General features: G+C 47.4%; 1 protein-coding gene across 1 annotated transcript; it reads right to left on the reverse strand.

Annotated features, from left to right (window-relative positions):
• Nucleotides 1-1311: 1311 nt before the first annotated feature.
• UFD1 (ubiquitin recognition factor in ER associated degradation 1) lies at nucleotides 1312-24525 on the reverse strand. The gene is made up of 12 exons (XM_077745875.1): nucleotides 24391-24525; nucleotides 21039-21171; nucleotides 20623-20655; nucleotides 17759-17880; nucleotides 15561-15691; nucleotides 13158-13230; nucleotides 9730-9798; nucleotides 8122-8187; nucleotides 7808-7855; nucleotides 6964-7052; nucleotides 5117-5198; nucleotides 1312-1431 (listed from the first exon to the last, which is right to left on the reverse strand). The coding sequence occupies exons 1-12, from the start codon at nucleotides 24391-24393 to the stop codon at nucleotides 1357-1359; spliced, it is 924 nt and encodes a 307-aa protein (XP_077602001.1). The 5' UTR covers nucleotides 24394-24525; the 3' UTR covers nucleotides 1312-1356.
• Between the last annotated feature and the right edge of the window lie 255 nt (nucleotides 24526-24780).

Raw genomic sequence — 24780 nt, forward strand, 5'->3', positions numbered from 1 at the left:
TCGTTAAGTGGAGGGTCAGGGACGTTACAGCAGTGCTTCCTGCCTCTTAATATCTTGTCCATCATCAGTGGTAACAGTTTGGGCAATAGCCCAGTCCTGGTCTTCATGACAATCATCTATTTTTACTGATCTGATGACATGTGGGTGGACCCTGGGGTGACCATCCTGAAGGGGGATCCTCTCCTGAGTGTTGAAGGAGCTCTGTCCAGAGATGGGCCCTTCTGTTTTCAAGCAGGAGTCCTGGTACAAGAGGAGACCCTTCTCGGGCTGGCCATCCTAACACGGGTCAGAGAGCTTCACTTCTCCCTACATTCTCCAGGAGCCCCACAGAGAAGCTCTTTTCTAATGGCAGGATGGAACAAGGGACACCTGCAAGCAAGTCTTCCTCCAACTTCTGGAGTCCAACCAGCCCATGTTGGTACCTAATCAAACATTTGGAGGCAATCCAGGTTTTAGTCATTGCCCGTTTTTATTTGAAATTCTTGATGTAAAATTATTTTCAAGAACAAAAGAGATTAAATTAGGTTAACATGTCAAAAGATCTCACATTATATAAAGTGATCTGATACCAAATTAACACTAATAAAAGGCCCGCAGAACCTTGGATAACTTAATACATTAAAACTGGGAGTGGGAGGTAGGAAAGGAGAAAGAGGAATGTACCTTTAGCACGTATTTATTCTAATATTTGTATTTGTGCTTCATCATGAAGTTGTTTTACTGTAGAACAGATTCATTTAGGAGCTAGTTATTTTCATATGAAATCAAAATACAAGTGGAAACGTAATCAGATCAGGAATCCACCTTCTGAAGGATGGTTCTTTTGAAACAAAGAGTCAATAAGTAAAATAAAAATAGAAACACCTTTCCTCATATACTTAAACTGCAGCCAGAGTATTGGGATAACCACTATCTATAGAGCACATATCTAGCCATTTTTTTCTAGGCCAAAGGCAATGTTCTAAGCTATCCACCTGGAAAAAGAGAGGATAAGTGAAAATAGAGAAACGACAACTCAAGTTAGAGCAACCCAATCCCCTCCATTGGTTTTTATCAGGAATTGGGGAACTCTGCTTTGGCTAAGGCAGTGGGAGCACCTCCCCCCATGGGCTGAAAGCGAGAAGGGGCAAGGAGGAGGCTGCCTATGGGGCCTCAGAGTGAGCTTTCTCCTTCCCAAAATCAACCACCAAGTCTGACTGTTCCACTTCCAGGTCAGACTCAGTAATTCTTAGGTAACTCTAAACAAAACACAAAGTGACAGAGCATCCTCTGCAACAGTCTCATCCCATCAGAGCCATTAACTAAAAGCCATCATGTTGCAATTATTTTATTTTCCAATCAGCCAACAGTCCCGACTTATGGCTTTCTTCCCTTTTTACGCAACGACTGTCCTTCTCCAGAGAAAGCGACGAATCTGCCTCCAGCTTCATCCTGAGTGTGAAGATAAAATACTATTTTCAGAAACTCCTTGGAGGCTTAGAATAAATGCTTTATTCATGTGCCAGCCACCCCCATTTTCCTCACTTCCACTTGATACGCAATAAGAAATGTCTTTGAAATGGAAATACAAATCATAATCGACTGCACCGAGAAACAAAGCCACAGAATCACTGCTATGCCTCTACCACAGCCTTTATTCTCAGGTTGAATGTACATCCTTTTGCAGAAGCATCACATTTTCAAACCGTAAAAATGTAAAAAATATAAAATACACCCCCCAAAAGTCATCTGTAATACCACCACCCAAAAAATTTCCAGCCACTTTATTATATATGCCTATGTGACCTATTCTCATACTTCCTGAGTCTCAAGTCAATGAATTTCTTTTCTAGTACGGGCTACAGAGGAATTCCATCCTGTGGGAGAGGCAGTCTTCCACCATTAGTTGTTACTACCAGGTCTGTGGTATTGTAAACCCCTGTGGTGAGCAACTTAGTGTTTGCACACACTCTTGATTTTTTTTTTTTATAAGTATTGTTCTTCCATAAAAGGACTGCATGTATTTTTAAGGCTTTTAATATTATGGTTACTAACCAGCCCTCAGAAACACTCAGTCAAGCTATTTTCCCACCAAAAAAAAGAGTGCTTGTTTTTTTCTGAACTCCTGAAAACAGCAGGGATCTTCTCATCAGCTTGTATTGCTAGTCACTTGGAGGCATAATCTGTGCAAGAGGACTTCACACCCCACAGCACGTGGCCCAGCCCCTCCTGACCTCCATGCAGGAGTGTATCCCTGGCGGGGCCTGTACACGCTTGTGTGGTTGACGACCATGTCAATTTGAGTCATAGCTGAACCATTCAGCCTTCCTTTCCCACAGAGCCTTCTCTCTGTCCTGCTGTCCCTGTGTCTGGCTTCTCTCTTCTGCATACATTCAATCACATCAGGCATCCCGCAGCTTTTGTCTGTTTGAAGGTGCCTCTCATAGGGCCTTTAAGCTGCCCTACCTGGACTGGCTATCCTCTTGATGCTGCGAATGGCTTCAGGGCTCCCTGTTTTCTGGATCTAAGGCTTTCTTATTTCTACTTTATTCCTTCATTTTGGTAGGGTACATCCTCCAAATGCTTCCTGAGAAAGGGTGCTTGAGGAATACCTTCTTGTGAGATCTTACATGTCTGAAATTAGCTTTTTTTGCTCTCACGTTTCCTTGATAGGTTTGCTTGGTGTTAGATTAGTAGGGCTGCCATAACAGAATACCACAGCCTGGGTGGCTTAAACAACATACAGTTATTTTCTCATGGTTCTGGAGACTGGAAGTCCAAGATCAAAGTGCTGACAGGTTTGGTTTCTTCTGAGGCTTCACTCCTTGGCTTACAGATGTCTGCCTTCTTGCAATGTCCTCACGTGGTCTTTCCTTTGTACATCTAACTTTTCTCTTTTTATAAGGGCACCAGGGGTGCCTGGGTGGCTCAGTTGGTTAAGCGTCCGACTTCGGCTCAGGTCACAATCTCACGATTCGTGGGTTCGAGCTCCGCATCAGGTTCTGTGCGGGCAGCTCAGAGCCTGGAGCCTGTTTTGGATTCTGTGTTTCCCTCTCCCTCTGCCCCTCCCCCCCTCATGCTCTGTCTCTGTCTCAAAAATAAATAAACTATAAAAAAAAATTCATAAGGGCAACAGTCAGATTGGGTTGGGAGCTACCCTAATGGCCTCATTTTAACTTAACTGCCTCTGTAAAAACCTTTATCTCCAAATACAGTCATATTCTGAGGTGCTGGGGGTTAAAGCTTCAACACAGGATTTGGGGGAACACAATTCAGCCCGTAAGAGTTGGGTACAGAATTTTTTAGAAAATTTCCCTCAGGATTTTGAAGACACTGTTCCGTGATCTCCTAGCTTCCTGTGCCTGCTAAGATGATACCATTTTTGATCTGTGGTACAGCCACTTTCCTCCTTCCGAAAGCTTTAGGATCTCTTCTTTGCCTCAATAGGGAGCTATTTTCATTCACATTGTTGGACACTCAGAGGGCTCTCCAATCTGTAAACTCTGTGCCTTTCCATCTAGGGACATTACTTCCCTGATGGTTCCTGCCTCTTTCATTTCTCTAATCTCTTTTCAGAACTCTTCTGATTTAGAGGTTGGCAGTAGAAGCTTTCTGACTGCAGTCTCCACCCTGGGGTGAGCTGGCTGGCACTTTCCTCAGGGCTCATCAGACTGTACAGAGAAACCTCCTCCAACTGCAATGAGCAAACCTGGCAGCCAGTGTGTAAGCCAAGCAAGGGAAGGATATCAAGGGTGACAACATTCAGGATGCAAACTGTCACTTGTTCTTTTAGTTCAGTCCTAGGATCCACTATGCTGATAGCCCCAGTCTAGGGACCTGCCATGATGCCCTTTCCAGAAGATGAACCTCCAGCTTTCTCCTGGGCTCAGGCAGGCGTGGCCCCAGCAGGATGAGGGGACATGGCGGGGGGGGGGGGGGGGGAGGGGAAGTGCTGTGGTTCAGTTCTTTGTGACGTACATTCCATCTTAGGCTCCCCATTTCCAGAGATGCCTTTCAGAGCTCTATTATCCAAACCAATCTGCCTCTTGGCTTTCCCCACAGATGGCTCACAATGCAGCTTCCCATGGCCTGTGAGGTTAGTTACTATTCCCCCTTCTGTTCTGGGGCTTTCAAAGTTCTGTAGCAGCTGCATCCTCTTCTCAATGTCTTTATCACCTTATTACCTTGTGCCACAGCTTTCATGAGGGTTCAGGATGGGGTAGAGCTAAGCATGTGCCTTCAAGCCCATCGTCAGCCATATACTTCTCAAATACTTATGAATTAAACAGCTCACCCTCCCTTTCCTGTATCCTCAGCAATCAAGTCACAAGTCAGCCTGAGGATGGCCCCTGCAGAGGCCTCCAGGCCGGAGGCAGCAAGCCCCAGAGTATAGCAGGCAAAGGCCTGGAAAGGCACTCAAGGAGGAGTCAGAGGGTGAGGTCTCATTGGGAACCAACCACACTTGTTTCTCTGAGCCTGGAAGTTTCCCAACACTGTGTTAATTCAAGGAACATTAAGACCAGGGTGTGATGTAAAGGGGTAGGAAATGTGTAAATGGTGTAGTGGTCTCTATCTCCAACCACCCCACAAGAAGAGGGGAAGAGTTCAGTGGCCAAGGGGCTGGTGATAGCCCTGCAGCCAGGATCCTAAGTGGGCTCACAGAATATCTGCCTCTTGCCTACTCTAGATCCCCAAGACACTGAGCCTTTTGGAAAAGGAACACGGAGAGTGGTGAGTCTGAAGTGCTGGTGTTCTAGAATTAACACAAATTGCCCCTGGGTGCCCTCACCTCCACATATCTTCACGCTCACATCCGTAAAAATGCAGATAATCACGGCAGCCACCTCAAGGGATAGGGCTGGGAATTAAATAGTTAAGTATAAAGCACCCAACATGGGGCCTGGCACTTGGTCAAGGCTCTGTGAGCTGGTATTGCACCGATCTGGTGCCAGGTGACAACAGAGGTGTGGCCTACACACACCCCACACAGTCTCATCGGGACAATCAGGCTGCCAGGGAGAGGAGGGCCCCAGGCGTGGGGGAAAATATGACAGAAAACATCCTTATTCAGAATGGAAAGAACTCTCTAGTCATCATTAACAAACAAAACTTTTCATTACCAGTGAAATAAACTCACCTCTTCAACCTTTTTGACCAGTGGACGTGAATTTCTGATGAAAGTGATCTTACCGAGTTTAAATTCATAATTGGGAATTCCCCTGTGAAGGAGAGCGAGGAGAAGTGTTAGTTCCAAAAGAAAAAAGCATTAAAATTCATTCTTTTTTTTAAAATGTTTATTTATGTATTTATTTATTTTTTGAGAGAGAGAGAGAGTGAGTGAGCACGCACACACACAAGTGAGGCAGGGGCAGAGAGGGAGAGAGAATCTCAAGCAGGCTCCATGCTGTCCATACAGAGTCCAACATGGGGCTCAAACTCACAAACTGTGAGATCATGACCTGAGCCAAAACCAAGAGTCACTTAACTGTTAATCACTCAGTCACTTAACCGACTTAACACTTAACACTCAGTCACTTACTGACTGAGCCACCCAGGTGCCCTGCATTAAAATACATTCTTTTTAAGTTTATTTATTTTGAGAGAGAGAGATTGTGTGTGCACGCACAAGCAGGGAAGAGGCAGAGAGGGGAGAGAGAGAATCCCAAGCAGACCCTGCACTGTCAGTGCACAGCCCAGCGTGTGGCTCAATCTCACAAACCATGAGATCATGACCTAAGCCAAAATCCAGAGTCAGACACTTAACTGATTGAGCCACCTAGGTGCCCCCGTTCTTTTTTTTTTTAATGTTTATTTTTTTATTTTGAGAGAGAGAAAGCATGTGCACTAGTGGGGCAGGGAGAGAGAGAGAGAGAGAGGAGAGAGAGGGAGAGAGAGAGAGAGAGAGAGAGAGAGAGAGAGAGAGAGAGAGAGCGCGCNAGAGAGAGAGAGAGAGAGAGAGAGAGAGAGAGAGCGCGCGAATCCGAAGCAGGCTTCAAGCTCAGCCCCACATGGGGCTTCATCTCAAAACTGCGAGATCATGACCTGAGCCAAAATCAAGAGCCAGATGCTCAACTGACTGAGACACCCAGGCACCCCTAAAATTCATTTTTGACAATCAAGAGAAAGGCAAGCAGAAGAGACAAGTGTCCTCCCGGCGACTCTCATTCTAGGGTACTCCACTGTACCCACTCTGGCCTTGGGCCAGCCCTCTGGTGCTCCCCAGCATCCTTCCTGAAGTAACCAGAAGGCAACTGGGGCAGCAACCTGTAGACTTGGGGCCTGGCCTGCAGGGAGGGGTCACCTAGAGGCTTGGGGGCCTCATCATCTCTGTCCTCTAGCCTCACAGACCCTGCAAGGGCTACATTCACACTGCACTCTTTAAGCTCTCTTAAGAGACCAGGTAAAAACACCGCCAGCATTCTCCTCCTGCTCTAACACACAGAGTAGACAAGTGGCATATCCCTGCCACCTCCATGATGGCCACCAGAGCAGGGAAACTGCTCTGAGAGTCCCTGGGCCAAACAACAGAAACACAGAAAGTAAGGTACCTCCTGCCTCCTGTTTGAGGGAAGTTTACCTAATGTGACTTGATCAATTATTTGAAGTCACAAAACAGGAAAACAGGGAGATTACTAAACAGGTAGCACAATGATCTGAAACAGGAAAGCAAGCTGATCAGGAACCACTTGGGAACAGGTGGAGGCTGAACTGGAGGCACCAGTGGAGGCTGTGGGAGAGGCTGGGCAGTTGAGGAAGGGCACCAATACCCACCCTCCCTGATCCCCATCCCCCAGAAACACTGGCTCTGGTGATGCTCTGGCCCACTGAGGAGCGCAGGCAGGGGCCATCCATCCATACCCCAGGCTTCTTGGTCCAGGGCTGTCTCTAGAGCTCCAGTGAAGGGGCCCCGCCCCAGGAATCTGGCGCAGAGTATCCCCAGAGGATGACAAAGCATTGGCAGGAGCAGAGCCAGGGCAGACCCACCTTTTAATGTCTCCAGGCTTGATTGGGGAGGGACTGGGCTCTACACCTTTCTTCTTCCCATCCAGTCTATTTCCAGAGCCGGAGAAGGCCTAGACAGGTGAGCAGGAAAGTGCGCAAGAGCTAATGAGCACACACATGCCCTTTGCCCAGAGATCGCTGCAGGGATGTATGCTGGGGGTGGGCTGCCCAGACCCCTTAAGGACTGAGGCCCTCACTCCCTAGCTGCTGGAGTACAGACAGCCAAGAACTTTCCACCTGGGCCCTCAAGGGACTACAGTGAGATGAAAGGAACCTCCTGGCCCAAACACAGCCACCCTATGGGGGCAGCCAGTAGCTAATGACAGGTTGAAAGGTGTGGCCCCAGCCTCTGCAGGGCCACCCAGCCCAGGGCCCCAGGGCTGGGGTGGGCTAAGGCCTCTGTTGCAATGCTCCACAGCTCTACTTTCTAGTCCTGTCTCCTCTGCTGCTCCCAGAACCCTGGTGCCAACACTGGCCATCTCCTCCTGCTTCCCAAGGGAGGCTGGCTGGCAGCAAAGCAGGGAGGTCACGCTGCAACTTCCTTTCACAGAGGTCATGTTCTTAGGGATAGAGCAAATGTGGTCACATCTGGTGAATCTAAGAGAAGAGTATGTGTGTCCTATTTTAACTTTTTGGTAAGTTAGAAATTTTCAAAACGAAGAAAAACTGGGGTCTGCCTTATAGAACTGTTAGGAGGATTCCAGGAAAAAGTGGGTATAAAATGCCAGATATGTGCATGCATGGATACCCGAGGCCCAGTCCCTGTGGAGGTCCCTAGATGGCACGGTGGGAGCACAGAAAATAAAATGTGTGGCCTGGTACTCACACGGAAGCCCAGCTCTCCAGCGTAGCCACTGTGGTCAGCTTCGCCTTCCTGACAGGGACAGGGAAACAGGCGATGAGCCTCTCAACACGGATACCCCAGCTTTTCTCTTGGGCCTCTCATTGCTACTGCCAGCCCTGCACCCCAACAGCTGGGACACATTATTCCATGGGAGCAGGGCACGTGGCCATATCAGCACTGACAGAGGCCAAATGCGAGTCAGCTGTCAGGACAAACCCAGGACAAACGCCCTCCCACAGAAGCCCCGTTACCCAATGGTACTGGGGCTGGAGAGGGATGCTGGAAAAACAACTTACAGCAGACTCCTCATGCTGGACTTGTCTTTCGGGCTCCTTGTAGCCCAGTGGGGCATCGAAGTCTACCTGTGGTGCCAAGATGAAAAGCAGAGTTTTGAGACGTGACAGCACTTAGGCTTCACTTCCTTAGCTTTTCTGGTTTTAACTGAGACCACTGTAGGTTCATACGTGGCTGTAAAAATGCTACAGAAATGCACCCTGTATACTTTGCCCAGTTTTCCCAATGGTAACATTTTAGAAAAATTACATATAGTGTCACCATTGTTATAGTAACGGTGACATGATCCCGCTCTCCTGTTCAGGTTTCCCAGTTTTACACTGGCTGACTGGTTTGTATGTTAAGGCCTCACAATTTTATGACAAGGGTAGGGCAATGTCTCCACCTCCACAGATGAGACACTGGACTGTTCCAACATCACAGGGACCCCTCGGGTTGTCCTGTTACAACCATACACGGCCCCCTCCTGGCCTTCTCCTCTCCTAACTCCCAGAAACCATTACTCTGCCTTCCACATCTAAAGTCTTGCTGGTTTCAAGAATGTAATACACATGGAACCAGACAGAATATAAACTTTTGGGACTGGCCCCTCTTGCTTGGCAGCATTCCCTGGAGACCCACCAGGCTGCTGTGTGTACCAGGAGTTGCTTCCTACACAGGAGCTACGTTTCTTTAGCTTTGTTGTTGTTGTTTTACATTTATTTATTTTTGAGAGACAAAGATAGAGCACAAGTTGGGGAGGGGCAGAGAGAGAAGGTGACACAGAATCCAAAGCAGGCTCCAGGCTCTGAGCTGTCAGCACAGAGTCCAATGCAGGGTTCAAACCCACAAACCATGAGATCATGATCCAAGTCAAAGTTGGACAATTAACTGACTGAGTCACCCAGGCGCCCCCTTAGTATTTTTTTTAAAAGTTTATTTATTTACTTATTTATTTTGAGAGACAGAGACAGTGCAAGTGGGGGGTGGGGGATAGAGAGAGAGTCCCAAGCAGGCTCCCTGCCACTGCCAGCACGGAGCCCAACACAGGGCCTGAACCCATGAAGCTGTGGGATCACAACCTGAGCTGAAATCAAGAGTCAGATGCTTAACAGACTGAGCCACCCAGGTGCCCCAAGTTTCCTTAGCTTTTATGAATATTCATTCTTTAAGGGCGCTGGGGTGGCTCAGTTGGTTAAGCATCCGACTTGGGCTCAGGGTAATGATCTCACCGTTCATGAGTTCAAGCTGTGTATTCGGTTCTCTGCCATCAGCACAGAGCCCACTTCAGATCTTCTGTCTCCCTCTCTCTCTGCCCCTCCCCTACTCACACACTCTCTCTCAAAAAGAAACAAACATTAGAGAAAAAGAATATTCACCCTTTAGCATGTCTCAGATGCTGGTAGGTGCAGCCATCTCAGAACTGGCTACAACTCTGCCACTTCCCTTGGCCTGAGAAGGATCCATGAGGTCAGCAGCCTCCTTACAAAGTTCTGGCATCATCTTCTTCCTCTTTCACTCAAACAGTCCCAGGGGCTGCATGACACCCTCGAGGGGACCTGGCCTACAGGGGCCATCAACTGCCCATCTTCCCCCACCCCAAGCGCACCATAAGCAGCAAAGGTACTAACGTTCATGTCACACTCGATGATGGACACAGCTTTATCAGGCTTGGTCTCCATCACCCGCAGTTCATAAATCTGTGGGGAAAAACACAAAAATCAGTTTCACAGCTTCATGGCAGCATTGGGAGCTGTCACTATTCTTGTTACTGCAGCTCCCTACCAGGCTCACAGACCCATCGTTCACCTCCATGACACTCTTCCCCAGCTGCACTTCTTGCTATGACAAGTGGGCTGCCTTTGTGGGGGTAGGCAGCTTTGATGCCCATGCCCATTAATGTTTCAAATCAGACAGGGTAGTTATGTCTCAAATTGCAAAAGACACAACCTTTTTCCCAAGAAATTCACTTCTAGGAATTTATTCTAAGTAAATCACTATCTAAATACCCAAAGAGAAAATTCTGAGGATGTTCACTCCAACATTGCTAATAATAGTGCATTCTCAAAACACCTATCAATAGATTGGTTAAAGGATTAATATTTGTTCCCATATATATAAATTATAGACACCAGCGGAATATTATGCAGCCAGTAGAAGTTAAAAAATCATATTGCTGTGTGTCCAAGATGATCTCAAGTGTGTGTCCAAAACGTACATAAGGACATCCAGAAGGGGAAGGACGGAAAGTGACAGAATCTGCTTTTTCCTGCATTATTTTTGGTTTTCTGTTTACCTGGAGATGTCCTGGAACAGTCTGGAGAATCCCACTATTAAACAAAAGTCTCAAAATTATGGGGAGGATCCCCAAAGTAAAGTGAGAAGGTTTCGTGTGCCCATCCAGTCTATTTTTAAAGTTTCCTCATTATTTTATAGAAGATGAACAGAAATGAATACAAGCTACTGTATGGCTGTAACCGATTTCTCCAGTCAAGATCTGGGCTGACTCCAATGGTTTTGGCATCACTGTACTATCACCAAAACTATTATGAAATCTGTATATGTGCCCCTGTCTCTGGAGGAACATGTTCTCATTTTGCTACAGTAGCTCTTTCAGACTGCAGGTCACATCAGATTAGTAGACTAAAAAACCAACTGTGTTGCCACCAGAGCTGGGATAGAAAAATCTTGGAAGAAGCCCCATAGAAATACTAGAATATGTTGTGTGTGGTAAGGTTAAATACTTCTGTGACATTTTCTACTGTTTCGTATTGTCATGCTATATCTAAAACAATTAATTTTTCACTATTCTTAAAACATTCAACATGTATGTGGAGTTTCCAGTTAGTTTTATTGACTAAACTTTTTCTTGGATTACAGACAAGAGAATACTTTCACTCTGAACAACTGTTCAGAATTATTCTTTTCCAGTATTTTATATGTCCTTGCTCAAAGCTCTCATATTAAATATTATTACAGCTTTATATGGTGATGTTTACCAAAACTTTACTTCATATTTGCTAGTTTATTTGTTCACCATTTCTTCTGGCATGCTGATCTTTCCTTCTAGGTGAATGCTTACTCCTAAAGCACATGCTTTCGAAGTTCAATTAATAAATAATCTCTCTGGGATTTGGTTTATCTGAAAATATTTTGATTTCACCTGCATTCTTTAAAGATTTTGATGACAGTTATTTTCTGCTAGCCTTTGAAGATACAGTTGCTCCTTGAACAACACGGGTTTGAACTGCTGATGGCCTGCTTACATGCAGATTTTTTACAGTAAAATACTTTAAATGTATGTTCTCTTCCTTGTGACTTTTTTATTCATGTTTATTATTTTTGACACACACACACACACACACACACACACACACACACTGTGAGCGGGGAAGGGGCAGAGAGAGAGGGAGACACAGAATCTAAAGCAGGCTCTAGGCTCCAACACAGAGCCTGATGAGGGACTTGAAATCATGGACCATGAGATCATGACCTGAGCCGAAGTCAGATGCTCAACCGACTGAGCAATGCAGGCGCCCCTTCTCTGGACTCTCTTAACAACATTTCCTTTTCTCTAGCTTACTTTATACTGCAACAGTACATTATATGATACATATAACATATGCTACTTATGTTAATAGACTGTTTATGTTCTTGGTAAGGCTTCCAGCCAAGAGTAGGCTATCAGTAGTTAAGTTTCGGGGAGTGAAAAGTTATACATGGGTTCGGTGACCCTAACCCCATATTCTTCAAAGGCCAACTGTATTCTGCTATTTTGGGCTGTAACAGTTGCTGTTTAAAGGCTTGCTATTTATCGTTCTTTTGTAAGTACCTTCTCTCTGCTTATTTGGTATTTGCAACTCACCCTGTTTGATACACACTATACTCCCTGTTACTGTGGGCTGAAAGCCAGCTCTAAAACAATTTCATTCACTATCTCTTCACAATATTGTCGCTCCTTCATTCTCTCCTGCTGGAATTTTCACTGACTGTGTGTGACTTTCTCAGTATCCCCAATAATTCAGTTCCCCCTATGCTCAGTGTCTTGATTCTCTGTGTAGACTTTTTTTTTAACTTATTTATATTTGAGAGAGAGAAACAAAGAGAGTGAGCAGGGGAGGGGCAGAAAGAGGGAGAGAGAATCCCAAGCGGCTCCATACTGTCAGTGTCCAGATCATGACTGGAGCTGAAACCAAGAATCGGACGACTGAGCAATCCAGATGGCCCTCTGTGTAGAATTCTAAGGCATTTCTCCAGATTTAGCTTTCACTTCATTAATTCTTTGTCAGCTGTTATTTAACTCTTTTTACTATTTATTAAAACTTCCTGGTTATTTTTGGTAGTCTTTTATTTGCTAAATTTTATGATTCCATTTTTAAAAATTTCTTTGAACATTTTATACGTAAGTACTTTATGTTTGCATCTGAAAATGCCAATACTGATTTCCTTAAGGGTCTATATCTGCCTTTCTGACTCTGCTTGGGTGTCTGGCAACACTGTCCCCAGACAAAGACAGGCTCTGCTTCCCCTGTGTCCCATTGCTCTTGGAGCACCGTGCACGGCCAGCTCCTGGAGGGCCCGTCCAAGGGAGGGAATCACAAGGACCCAGGCTACTTTGTTTCGGTGGATTTTAAAAAGCAAATGGTAGGCAGCAATCACAATAAAAGCCATGCATACCCTGCCTAAAAAGAACCCCCATTCATTTTGTGCTGACAGCCTCACAGCAGGGAGCCTGCTTGGGATTCTCTCTCCCCCTCTCAGCCCCTTCCCCACTCATGTGTATATGCTCCACATGCTCTCTCTCTCCCAAAATAAATTAGTAAACTTAAAAAAAATGGGGGTCCCTGGGTGGCTCAGTCAGTTAAGCAACCGACTTCGGCTCAGGTCATGATCTCATGATTGGGGCATTCTGTATCTCTCTCTCTGCTCCTTCCCTGCTGTCTCTCTCTCTCAAAAATAAATAAAAATATTTAAAAAATAATAATAATAAATAAAGACCCNTATGACCTACACTGTCCTGGGCTCCCAGCCCTACTGGCCCCATGGTCGAGACACTCACCTTCTCATTGTAGTTGATGGCAATCACATCCCCTGTGGTCAGGCAGGCAAAGTTTCTTAATGCGTTTTCTAATCTGCAGACACACACTGTTAAGGCAACATGGCAAGATGGATACCTTAAATCTGAAACAAGTTCCATAAGGGTTTAGATGGTCACTGTCATAAAGTAGAGCAGACAGGCATATACTGGGCTGGTGCTAAAACACATGGCTTTGATACAGTGAGATATTACTCAGCAATAAGAGAGGGTGAACTTGTTAGATGGACAAATTTTGCCAACACTGCCAAGGGAAAGACCCTGACACTGAGTGTTCCCTCAAGAAAGGCAGCTCCCCGAGGGGTGGGAAGCAGCAGGGAGGTTCCTGGGGCTGGATGTCAGGTAAGGATGGGCAGGCAAGGACACAGAGGACCTTTTGGGAAGATGGAAATGTTCTAGTTACATGGGCATTCACGTTTGTCAACTCATCAAACAGTGCATTTTATTGTATGTAAGTTACACCTCAACAAGTTGATCTTAAAAATCCTATGGGAACATGGAAGAAAAAAAGACTGAACAAATTATAAATAGGTCCCCTCAAAAGTTCCTCAAAAAACAAAGACATTCTCACTGATACTTTTGTTCTTGCTATCTTTTGGGTGGTAACTCGGTAACCCAACTTTAGGGCAGCATATTCCCAAATAAAAACTAAAAAAATTAAAATTAAAGAGGAAAAGATAACCTGTAAACCCTTTTCCTAATTATAAATAATAAGTTTCTTTAACACTGAATAACCCAAATGCCCAGGCAAGGGAGCTATGCCTAATCACAGGAAATATTTTAACCACATCATCCTTGTCAACTCAGAGAATTATTTTAAATAGAATGATCGCACAAATGACGTAACTCCAGAACCCAGCACTGTGAACATTGCACACAGGTGAGGCTCTCAAGAGTCTGAGGGGAGAAGACTCAGCCTGTTTAGGATCCCTTCTCTCGGCCAGACAGCCTTCCAAGGTGAGAACAGCTTTGTGAAAAGGGCGTTGTGTGCACACTGTCTCCACCTCCTTGCATGACATGCCATGCTGTTGGGATGCCCTTCCCTTAGTGCCAACCCAGCTGTCAGAGCCAGCTCACTCGGCTTCTGGGGGTGTAGCTGGCTTCTGCATCACAGCTCCGCGTGACCACCATTCTCGGCCCTATGCTGAGTCTGCCTTTACTAAGAATGCCTTTATCGTGCCTGTCAGCCAGACCTGGGAGCACCAGGCTGCCTCTCCGCTGACGAAACTGACACTTTCTCCACGAACTAACAAGTTAACCATGCCAACAGAACAGTCTCTGAAAACAATCTGGAAAGTCTGCACAGCAACACATGAAAATTCTAGATCAAAAGGGGGTGTATCACCAAGGCAGACACGCCTGGGCACTGACCACCAGACAAGCACCTCCAAGGCAGCGCTCTGAGCCATGAGATGAGCAGACCTGGTCACGGAATGTCACCCTGCCTGCAAGAGAGGAAGCCTCCAACAATGAGGACGGTGCTCCCCAAGCCCCCACCGTGTCCAGGACCAAGTCACAGGGGATTCAATACACTGGTCCACAGACACAGTCAGCAGGAGACTTAACACAGCCCACATGTCCAGGACATGGCCAGCATCAACCTGCTCTGGGCTTGGGGACAGTGTGCAAGTAGGGAGGGTAGAGCAGCTTTTCTTTCTTTTTTTTTTTAAACTATCTACCTGTCTGTATTGTTCAACTGTGTTTTTTTAAGCATTTTAAAAGCAGTGGAGTGGCTGCCCTATAACAAGATATCAACAAGCCTAGCCAGGGCCTCCATGCTAGAGGTCTAGGCTACAGAGCACACACAGCATGCTCCTTGCCCACACCAGTTGCTCTTTAAATTATCAACACTCATGTCTGGCTTACAGTCAGAGAATATGTCAAAACTATTAAAACCTAAAACCTCTTCTTTCCTCTTGCTATGGACTGTGTCAGTGTTCCCCACTGGTTTGGAGTGAAACCTTTAACCCTGGGTAAAAGGTGAGGTTGAGTAGCGTTCATGGCTGAGCTGGGGCACCAGGGGCCCATGAGGGGTTAGGGCTCAGAGGCAGACGAGCCAGCCTCCTTCCACCAAATACCCTGAGCTTTGTGCCAGGTGCCCCAGTCTACCTGGAAGAAGGGTTCCACTTTCCTCATGAGGAAGTGTCTGGAGAGCGTCCAGAAGAAGCCCACAGAGTGCCCACTGTGCTTGTCCAGGTCCAGGCCAGGGCGGACATGCTAAACACGATTATTCTCAATCACAACTCCAATCACAAACAAGTATGTGTGGTCCCCAAAGTAGGCACATGCTCAACAAGGAGCTCGCTGTTTACAGACTGCCAGCACACCCCTCCCTTGTCCAGAAGAACCCTTATCTCAAAAGGATACACTGCTTTGGGGTTGGTGATGTCCAGGAAGTCGGGGCTCTGAGGCTGGAATTTGGAGTACGTGGCTACTTGAAGGTTGACACTCTCCACCTGGACCAAGCCCCCTTCTTCCAACAGCAAATTCTGCATCATCTAAAGGAAGAAGAAGGGAACATGAAGCCCCTAGAAATCAAGTGGCCACCAGCATGAGCACCATCTAACCACACTCGGCAGGCCAAAGTCTGGCACTCTGATGGCCTCTTCCTTGGGTTCCGGGAAGAGGAGCCTGAGATGAGGACTTGGGGACACTAATTTAATTGTGATTTGATGTCAGGAAAGAGAAAAAAAGCAAGCCAGCAAGCGAGTCAAAGGCATGAAAGGAAGGCCTCGGGGTGCTACCTAGGTGGCTGCAGCTGGCAATGTGTCTCTGTCAGCCTCTGAGAAAAGATGGTCCACTGCAAGGGTCCCCTGAAAGGAATGGCCACCAGCTCCAGGTCGCCTAGGGACAAAGTGTTTCCCCAGGGAAGCTTATGCTCCATACCTTTGAGTTATCCCACACCCAACTTACAAGGCCTCGGGGCCAACAGGGCTACAACGCGGGAAGGGTAATGAGGGCACTAGGTGGGCTTACCTCATGTGGAATGGCTCTATGGTTGAGGCAGGCACAGGGTGGTGACAAGTCCCCAGAGGTGTCTGCTACAGGGGGTCACATACAACTGATAAGACAACCCTACACCTCTATCCACACAGGGTGGTGGATGCTGGGTGAGGAACAAGGCAGAGAGATATGAACAAAGGCCTGTGAGTACAGAGCGGCCCTGGGAAGTTGTCAGTGCCCAACATTTCAGCCACCCACATCACTCTATCTGATGAGTGAGACAAGGCCTCCTGCCCAGGAGGGGTACCCGCAGACCCACAGGACAATAAGGTATCAAGTGGCAAGTGTTGGGAAGGGCAACTGAGCAAGGAAGCAAGTTGAGTATGGGCTTTGAGGCATGAGTAAGAGCTCCTTTGGGACTAAGGCTGAGAAACAACACAAGAGGGGCCAGGCAGCAGGCGAGATGGGAGTGCAAGGCTCCTGTGGGGAAGAGGCTACCTGGGCCTAAGGAAGGACCCAGACTCAAGAGAAAGTCTGAATGCAAAAAAGAGAGACTTTGGAAAGACGTATAGACACACGATGATGTGACAAACTGGGGGAGAAATTAGACTTGGGGAACAAACGTTTAAAAACCTAAAATTCAGGGCGCCTAGGTGGCCCAGTCGGTTAAGTGTCCGACTTCAGCTCAGGTCATGATCTCATGGTTCGTGGGTTCGAGCCCTGCGTCTGGCTCTTTGCTGACAGCTAGCTCAGAGCCTGGAGCCTGCTTCGGATTCTGTATCTCCCTCTCTCTCTGACCCTCCCCTGCTCACACTGCCTCTCTCTCTCAGAAATAAATAAAACATTAAAAAAAAAAAAAAAAAAAAAGCTAAAATTCCAGGGGTGCCCTAGTGGCTCAGTCAGTTAAGCATCCAACTCTTAATTTCAGCCCAGGTCATGCATGGTTTGTGAGTTTGAGCCCTTCATCGGGTTTTGTGCTGACAGTGCAGAGCCTGTTTGGGATTCTCTCTTCTTCCTTCTCTGTACCTCCCCCACTTGTGCTCTCTCTTTTTCTAAATAAATGAACTTTGAAAAAAATAAATAAAAATAAAAACCTAAAACTCTGTATGCAGACCACTTCAAAAATACTCCTGTTTCGGGGCGCCTGGGTGGCTTAGTCGGTTAAGCGTCCGATTTTCACTTAGGTCATGATCTCGCGGTTCGTGGGTTCGAGCCCCGCGTCGGGCTCTGTGCTGCCTGCCAGCTCAGAGCCTGGAGCCTGTTTCAGTCTGTGACTCCCTCTCTCTCTGACCCTTCCCTGCTCACGCTGTCTCTCTCTCTCCTAGAAATAAACAAAACATTTAAAAAACAAAACAAAACAAAACAAAAATACTCCTGCTTCATTGTTTTTACAAAAGCCTTGCCGAGGAAACGGCAGGTAAGCAGCATGGCTGTGGTTTCTAGGCTACCATTTGGTCTACTGTCAAAGGAAGGCCACCCCTCAGCATGCAGAACCTTGTTCCAAAACCCTTCCCTACAGCCGTGTCACTGTTCCAGGGGCAAGGCTCTCCCGCGTGCTGGGGGCTGCCGTACTTCGAAGCCCCAACCCTGAGACTCTCAGAGACTGGCGTAGTCCCACTCACCCAGTGAGGGAGGTAGCAGATGCCCTCATCGGCCACAAACTCCAACACACCACAGTGTGTCATGCGGTCTGAGTTCTTGTTGGTCAGTTTGAAGAGCATGGGGTAGGTAATGTTGAGTCGGCCTGAAAAGGAGAAAGAGGCCAAGGCCAAGCTTTTGTGAGGGAGTTCTATTCCCCAAACGCGCTCCTCTGAAAATCAGCCTCCCTGGGTGCTCCCCAGAGCAGGAACTTGAACCCACATGGTGCTTAGGCCTCTGGGTGCCTACCCACCCAGCAAACCCCATACTCCCGACACATATCACTCGGCCCAGAGCTCAGGAATGTTTGGTGACCCAGGTACACAATTTTAAAAAGCGATGTTAACTAATGCATTCATAAATATTTAAGTGCCACCCATGTGCTGACAAAAATCCCTGCCTGCAAAGGTTTCTAGTTAGAAGGGTAGAAAAGAAAAAAACACGCACACCCAATGTTTCAGTGCTCCATGAGGGTCATGGGCAGGTGGGCCAGGGAGCGGATGCCAGAGAGGCAGCAGCCTGAGCAAAGGGATAGAGCCCAGCCAGTTTGCGAGTGACTGGCAATCGGGTGAGGCTGGGGCACGAGAACAGGGCGTGAGTGCGGTCAGGGGGAGAGGGAGGCTGGGCCAGACAGTATGCAGGGTGGGAGCATTCAGCAATGTGGGCTCTCTGCAAGGCCCCGCCACAGTCCATCTGTCCCCTCATTCTAGTGGTCCTGAAATGAGGCCACATGGACGGCCAGAGGCAGACGAATAGGACCTGGTAGGCTGACCCAGGAATGCAGGAGGTGCGGGCAATGTGAAGCAGGAGAACCCAGGAGCTGGGGACCTGTGGGAGGACTCTGGGACAGACTGATGCAGTGACAAGCAACACTGTCTGCCACGTGCCAGGCTCTCACTTACTCTTCCCAGAGCAGCGAGGTAGGGACAATCATTACCCCTTTCATCTGTGGGGAAATAATGTGCCCAGTCAGCAACAAGCCAGGGATCACACAGCAGGGGTGACCATGCTGGGATTCAACCCAGGCTGCTGGCCCGAGTCTGGGGCTTAACCACTAAAGCCCACTTTGGCCTGTCGGTTTGAGCAAACATGGCAACAGAAGTTCCATTCAGCAGCAGGAGGTGTGGTAGACTCTGCCTAGGATCTTCCTGAAAATTCTGGTGATGCAGATCAAATAAGAAGCTTGGGGAGGAAGCCACAGATGGGGGAGAAGAACCTTTAGAAGTGGCTAGAGGTGGCAGCAGTGGGTGTAGGTCTCTCTCCCCTCCCCATCACCAAGGCTGACTTGGATGCTGGAGTACAACGGCTAAGAGCCCAGAGGCCAGGCTCTCTGTCCCCAGGGCACCTCTCAGCTGTGGAGTCGTGAAGCAGAACCGTGGTCAGTCTGGGTGAAGTGGATCAGGCTCTAGCCAAGAATCCAAGATTCTTGTGGTTGGAGGAAACCTCTGTGCTCCTCAGTCTAGCAGTTTTCAAACTGCATTTCCTGATTTAGAGAAGTACCTTGAGGCTCTGAGCCCTCTGCCGCCCCTCACCTCCTCCAAATTGAGCAGTGACCCTTTTATAAATTAAGACTCCCTGTAAGATTTCATTGGACAAAATTTCTTCCATGACTTAAAAGATCTGAACACTGAACTAAATCCTACTGTTCCAATCCAAGTCACTTCTTAGACATTTGTACCAAATGTCACTCCTGGCAGTCAGCTCCTGGGTCAGCTCAAATAGAAGGGCAGGCTCTCGGGGGGCCTGTTCCCTCCTCTATGATGACAGCCTGAGGGCTATGAACCCCAGAGGGTTCTATCTACACGCTGGCTAAGCAAATGCCAGAATTAAAGGCCTCCAATGGGTGTGGCCACTGCCACTGTTGGCATTGGTTAAGCCATGCTGGCTAAAGGCCACCTCCTGCTTTCTGACTGGCATCACATGGGCTTGGACTGTTTATGCACTCGCACCACAGGGCACCAGCTAGGAGGCGGCACTCTTGCCACATAGCAGCTCTGATGGATAGGTGCCGTTTGCCTCTGTTTAAAGATGAGAACACTGAAGTTCAGAGGCCAAGCGAGGTCAGCCAAGCGAGGCAGCAGACACCAAGTGTGGATCTGCCCTCTGGTGGCCTCCACCGTCCTCCCTCAGGTGGGAGGAATTCACACCAGAAACACTACCGAATCTCAAAAGGCAGTGACTGTACTTGTGGTCAGGGGCATGAGGTCTCCATGGGCTGTTCTCAGGGAATGAGGAAAGAGGAAGTGTGGCCATTCTCACAACCCATGGGACTTTCTGGCTCTGGCTGTAAGACACAGAACCTGATGAGAGAGGCAGGTTCTGGGGCAGAAGATAATGTGCTGTAGATGCAATGGGGCAGACGAGGCTAGAAATTTGGGCCTGGAGCTGAGGAAACATGTTTGGGGAGAAGATGAGAAGCCTGCCGCACAGCATCCTCTTAGGAGCTGACAGTCTGCTTTAGGAAAAAAACCTAGGGAACCCAGCCAACAGCATCAGCTGCCTCAGCAGGGAGAAAAGCACTGGGGCTCAAACTTCCTTCAGTCCTGATGGGATCTGGATAAAGTGTATGTGTGACAGTGGGGAGTTGCCATTAGGAGATTAGACCCTCCTTCACAGGAGAGGAACCTAGACAGTCCCCCAACCTGGACAGCTGGCCGCCATCAGCCACCACCTCACCAGAGCATCCGCAGGCCCAGCACTCCAGCCCAGTGTGCACCTTCCAGGGACAATTCCCAACGAGACACAATAAAGGTTGCCTCTGTCTGGACATACTAAAGAACATGTACCCAAGTTTCTGATGTCCATATTTAAATGACCTCAGTTCCTAAGTCACGGAGAAAATACTTACTGAGTTGATCGAGGGCTGAGGGCGGCATAATTACTGTGGAAAGAACATTTAAGAAACATTAAGAAAGTAAAAATTAAAAAGTCAGCACAAAAGCCAAAATTTGGTTGCTGTCATATCTTTAAAATGTACTACACAAAACTTGTAAAGTAGCCAGAATTTCATAATGATCTTTCTTAAGGGATTTTACTTGCTGTAATTCATTGTGGGGCACCAGACGGCTATTAGCCATAAATCTAATCATAATTAGAACTCTCCCTCCCATCCCCAGGGCCCCCCCTTGGCAAGTCTGGGGCAAGCAAAACTCTCACTGTAACTAGCTTCTGGTTACACATGCAAAACAAGGGCCACTAAAGACTGCAAGCACTGTATGCTGAGGGCAGGAAAGGTTACTATTCAAAATAAAAACGAGCACATACTCTTCCCTCCTTTCTCCACATCTGACCTGTCATTAGGCCCTGCGAGCATGGACACAGAGAAGCAGCGGTACTGCGTGGAGAAGCGGTTCTGGAAGACCCGGGGAATCGGGTGGTCAAACATGTTGAAGGAGAACTACAAGGAAGGAAAGAGATGCTGAAGTTAGAACAGAACATTTCTAACTAGGTACATTCTAAGAAAAGTACATTTCTTCACCTCCAAAGCCCAAACAGGCCAGGGTAGTTGATGCTGCGGCATGTCTGTAAAGGGCAAGACACACCGCAATTCTGATGGCCCAGAGTCGTCTGCCTGAAGCACTCTCCGGGGGCACAGTGAATTTCAAATCTGTTTCTAAGCATTCTGCCATGGCCAGGATCATCTCTCCAGTCTACAGTCCACCGCTTTCTTAGTAAATGCAATCTTACTAAAATATATGATTGGCCAGATCAAGCCTGTCATTACCTTCTTTCAGTCTCCCAGGCCTCTGCTCCCCAAGGATCCAGGCCAGACCTCACATATACCTCAGGGACTGGCTACTGACGGCCCTACAGTCTCCTATACCAGGCATACCTCGTTTCTCCAACCGGAACACTTATCCTCTTCTCGTTAATTTAAAGAAATATGTTTGTTTGTTTATTTATGAGAGAATGAGCAAGGGGCAGACAGAGAAAGAGAGAGAATCCCACAAGATACAGAGAGAGGAAGAGAGTGCAAATCTCGGAGTGGGGCGTGAGCTCACCGTACGTGGGCTCGAACTCACAAACCGTCAGATTATGCATGACTTGAGCTGAAGTCAGATGCTGAACAGACTTGAGTCACCCAGATGCCCCCCAAAACATCTATTTATTGAGTGTTCACTATCTGCCAGGCTCTGTCAGGCACTAGCAAAACATCACTCTAATGATGTCTGCTCACTAACAAAGCAGGTACATCTGCCCTGGAGGAGCCAACATTCAAGACAAGGGAATCCGGGGCGCCCAGGTAGCTCAGTCGGTTAAGCGTCTGACTTCAGCTCAGCTCATGATCTCACAGTCTGTGGGTTCAAGCCCCACGTCGGGCTCTGTGCTAACAGGTCAGAGCTTGGAGCCTGCTTTGGATTCTGTGTCTCCCTCTCTCTCTCTCTCTCTACGTTTCCTCCACTCATGCTCTGTCTCTCAAAAATAAACATTAAAAAAAAAAAAAAACAAGGGAATCAAGTAAGAGAAAATGTTTCCATGTCCAATGTTGATAGATGTTCTGAGGACAAGACAGGGTAAGGGACAGAGAGCTCCTGAGAATGTTATTTTAAATGGGTGGTCAGGAAGGGACTCTGCAGACACTTGAGTGCCAGGAAGGAGCCAGGCAAAAATCAGGGAATGGCATTCCAGACAACAAGAGCAGGCACCAGTGTTTGCACTCCAACCCCTTCCCCTGGCTTCCATGACAATCCTTTCCTGGTTCTAGGAACCTTCCCTGCTTTGCCAGGGTTTGGAATGGTGTCCCTCCAATGTGTTCTCATGATGTCACGCCATGGTACTCCCTCCTGTTAATAAGTAGAACCAAGACATGATGCCACCAAAAAGGTAATATCCCAGCTCTTATCTTGTAGACTATTGTGAGGCTTAGAAAACATGTTACACAGCAATTTGGAGTCTTCTCAAAGTACTGCAATTACCATGAGGTCCTCCCAACCAAATATAAAATTGCACAATAGGGCATAAACCCAAAAGAATCAAAGGCAGGGTCTTGAAAAGGTATTTGTATGAAGTTCGCATACTCATAGTGGCACTACTCATACTAGCTAAGAGGTAGAAACAATCCAAGAAGGTCCCTAGAGTCATCAAATTCATAGAAACAAGAATTAAAATGTTGGTTGCCAGCATGTAAGTGAGGGGAAATGGGGGGAATTGTTTAACAGGTAGAGTTTCAGTTTTACAAGATAAAAAACTTCTGGAGATCCAGTATGTGACAATGTGACTATACTTAACACTACAAGTTTTAAAAAATATTTTACAATAGACAAATATTTCTTGACTTGATTCCAAATATACATTAAGTAAAGGCAAAGCCCGATTAGGTAGTTTACTAACAATTCCAAAATTAGCAAGATGAATCTGCAGTCTTCTTAAAATGCAAACACTGCATGTTACTACTTAAATTCCCAAATGGCTCTTCAATCCCTGGGGCTTTATCAGTCGTTTTCAAACCTTTTTCTCTCCTTCCTTTAAGCAGAACTCTGTTCAGCGAAGTCTTGGCCAGAAGCATAACATATGTGGTGGCAGAGTAGTGGGGATTCCCTGAGGCTTTCACTACACCACCCCATCCAAGCCATTTTTTCTCTTTGCTTTCGTTCCTCATTAAATCGGAAAATCCTCATAAAGTATTTAATACCCTTAATAATCTGCCTTCAATCCACCCATGAGCCTGGTCTTCTGCCCCTCTCCGCTGCTTCCTACCCCCAAGTCCTACTTTCCTTTACAATCCCAATGTCTAGTATACTGCCTAGACCTATCAGGTATTCAAGGTCTTTAAGTGGATGATGCACTTGAGAATGGAAATATGATTCAACAATGAAATACTCAGGACAAAACCCAATAGTCATTAATTCTTTTTGCCAAAATAAAGAAGTGACACCGAGGCCATGCTGTGCAACAGTAATGAGACTAAGCTTTACAGCCAGACAGACTTGGCTTTAAATTTCCACTACCCACTTCTGTGATCAGAAGTAAACTACTTCTCTAAACCTTGTTTTTTTTCAGGGTTGAAATGATAGTAATCGTCCTTGCCTCCAAGAGCATTGTGGGGATTAACTGGGATAAAGTGTAATAAAGGACTGTGGGTGTCAAAAGAAGTGTAAGAGAAAAAGCGCCAGAAAAAACTAGCTACTACTGTCATCTTCACGGAATCGCTTAAACAAGCCAAAGGCATCATTACAACCCAGCCAAGACCAAGAAGTACTGCGCTGGAGGAAGTGGGGCAAGGGCTGAGTGTTCCCGCCCACGGGAATGACCCCCAAGCATTCTCCCGGGGGGGACGGGGGCTGACTCTGCTCTTCACTCCCAAACAACCTTTCAAGTAATTTAGTGGTATGGAAATTTGTCACCTGTATGGCACTTGTGAGACCCGTGAGTGGACACTAACGTAGAGGACTCCTTTTCACCCTCAAAGAGTTCAAGTCCAACTGAGAGGAAATTCGAACCACGCCCAGGACCACCAGAGATAAGCCGAGGCCGTTCGTGGTCAAGGGTCCGGCACTCGCCTGGCCGGGGTGACTCGGCATCTCCGTGGCCGTCCCGTCCGCCCAGCCGGGCCCAGCCTCGGCCCCTGGCTCCAGCCCCCAGCCCCAGCTCCCAGCCCCTGACAGGCCACACTCACCATGGTGGACACCTCTGCCTGGCAGATGCCGCTTCGCCCAGAGAACGTTAGGACGGGTGCCCGCCGACCCGCTCAGCTCACAGTCGCCGCAGCCGCCCCAGCCGCCGCAGCCGCTTCCGCTCAGACGCCCCGGGAGGCTCACCGGAAGTGCCGGACCAGAGACCCGGGGGTAGGTGCGGAGGATAAGGGTTGGCTGCAAAGGAGAAAAGGCCAAGCAATGTATCTAGGGCCTAAAATTTCCCTGTAGTATCTACTAAAATACTCTTTACTAAGTTTTGTTCACTCTAGAGTAATTTGGGTAATTGCTTTAAATTACATTTTTTATGGTACCCCCCTCTAGACCAATTCAGTGGAGGCCCACTCTCTTTATCGACTACACTACCCAGAATG

This window comes from Crocuta crocuta, unplaced genomic scaffold (assembly GCF_008692635.1).
Source record: "Crocuta crocuta isolate KB4526 unplaced genomic scaffold, BGI_CrCroc_1.0 scaffold344, whole genome shotgun sequence".
In the NCBI taxonomy this organism is placed as follows: Eukaryota; Metazoa; Chordata; class Mammalia; order Carnivora; family Hyaenidae; genus Crocuta; species Crocuta crocuta.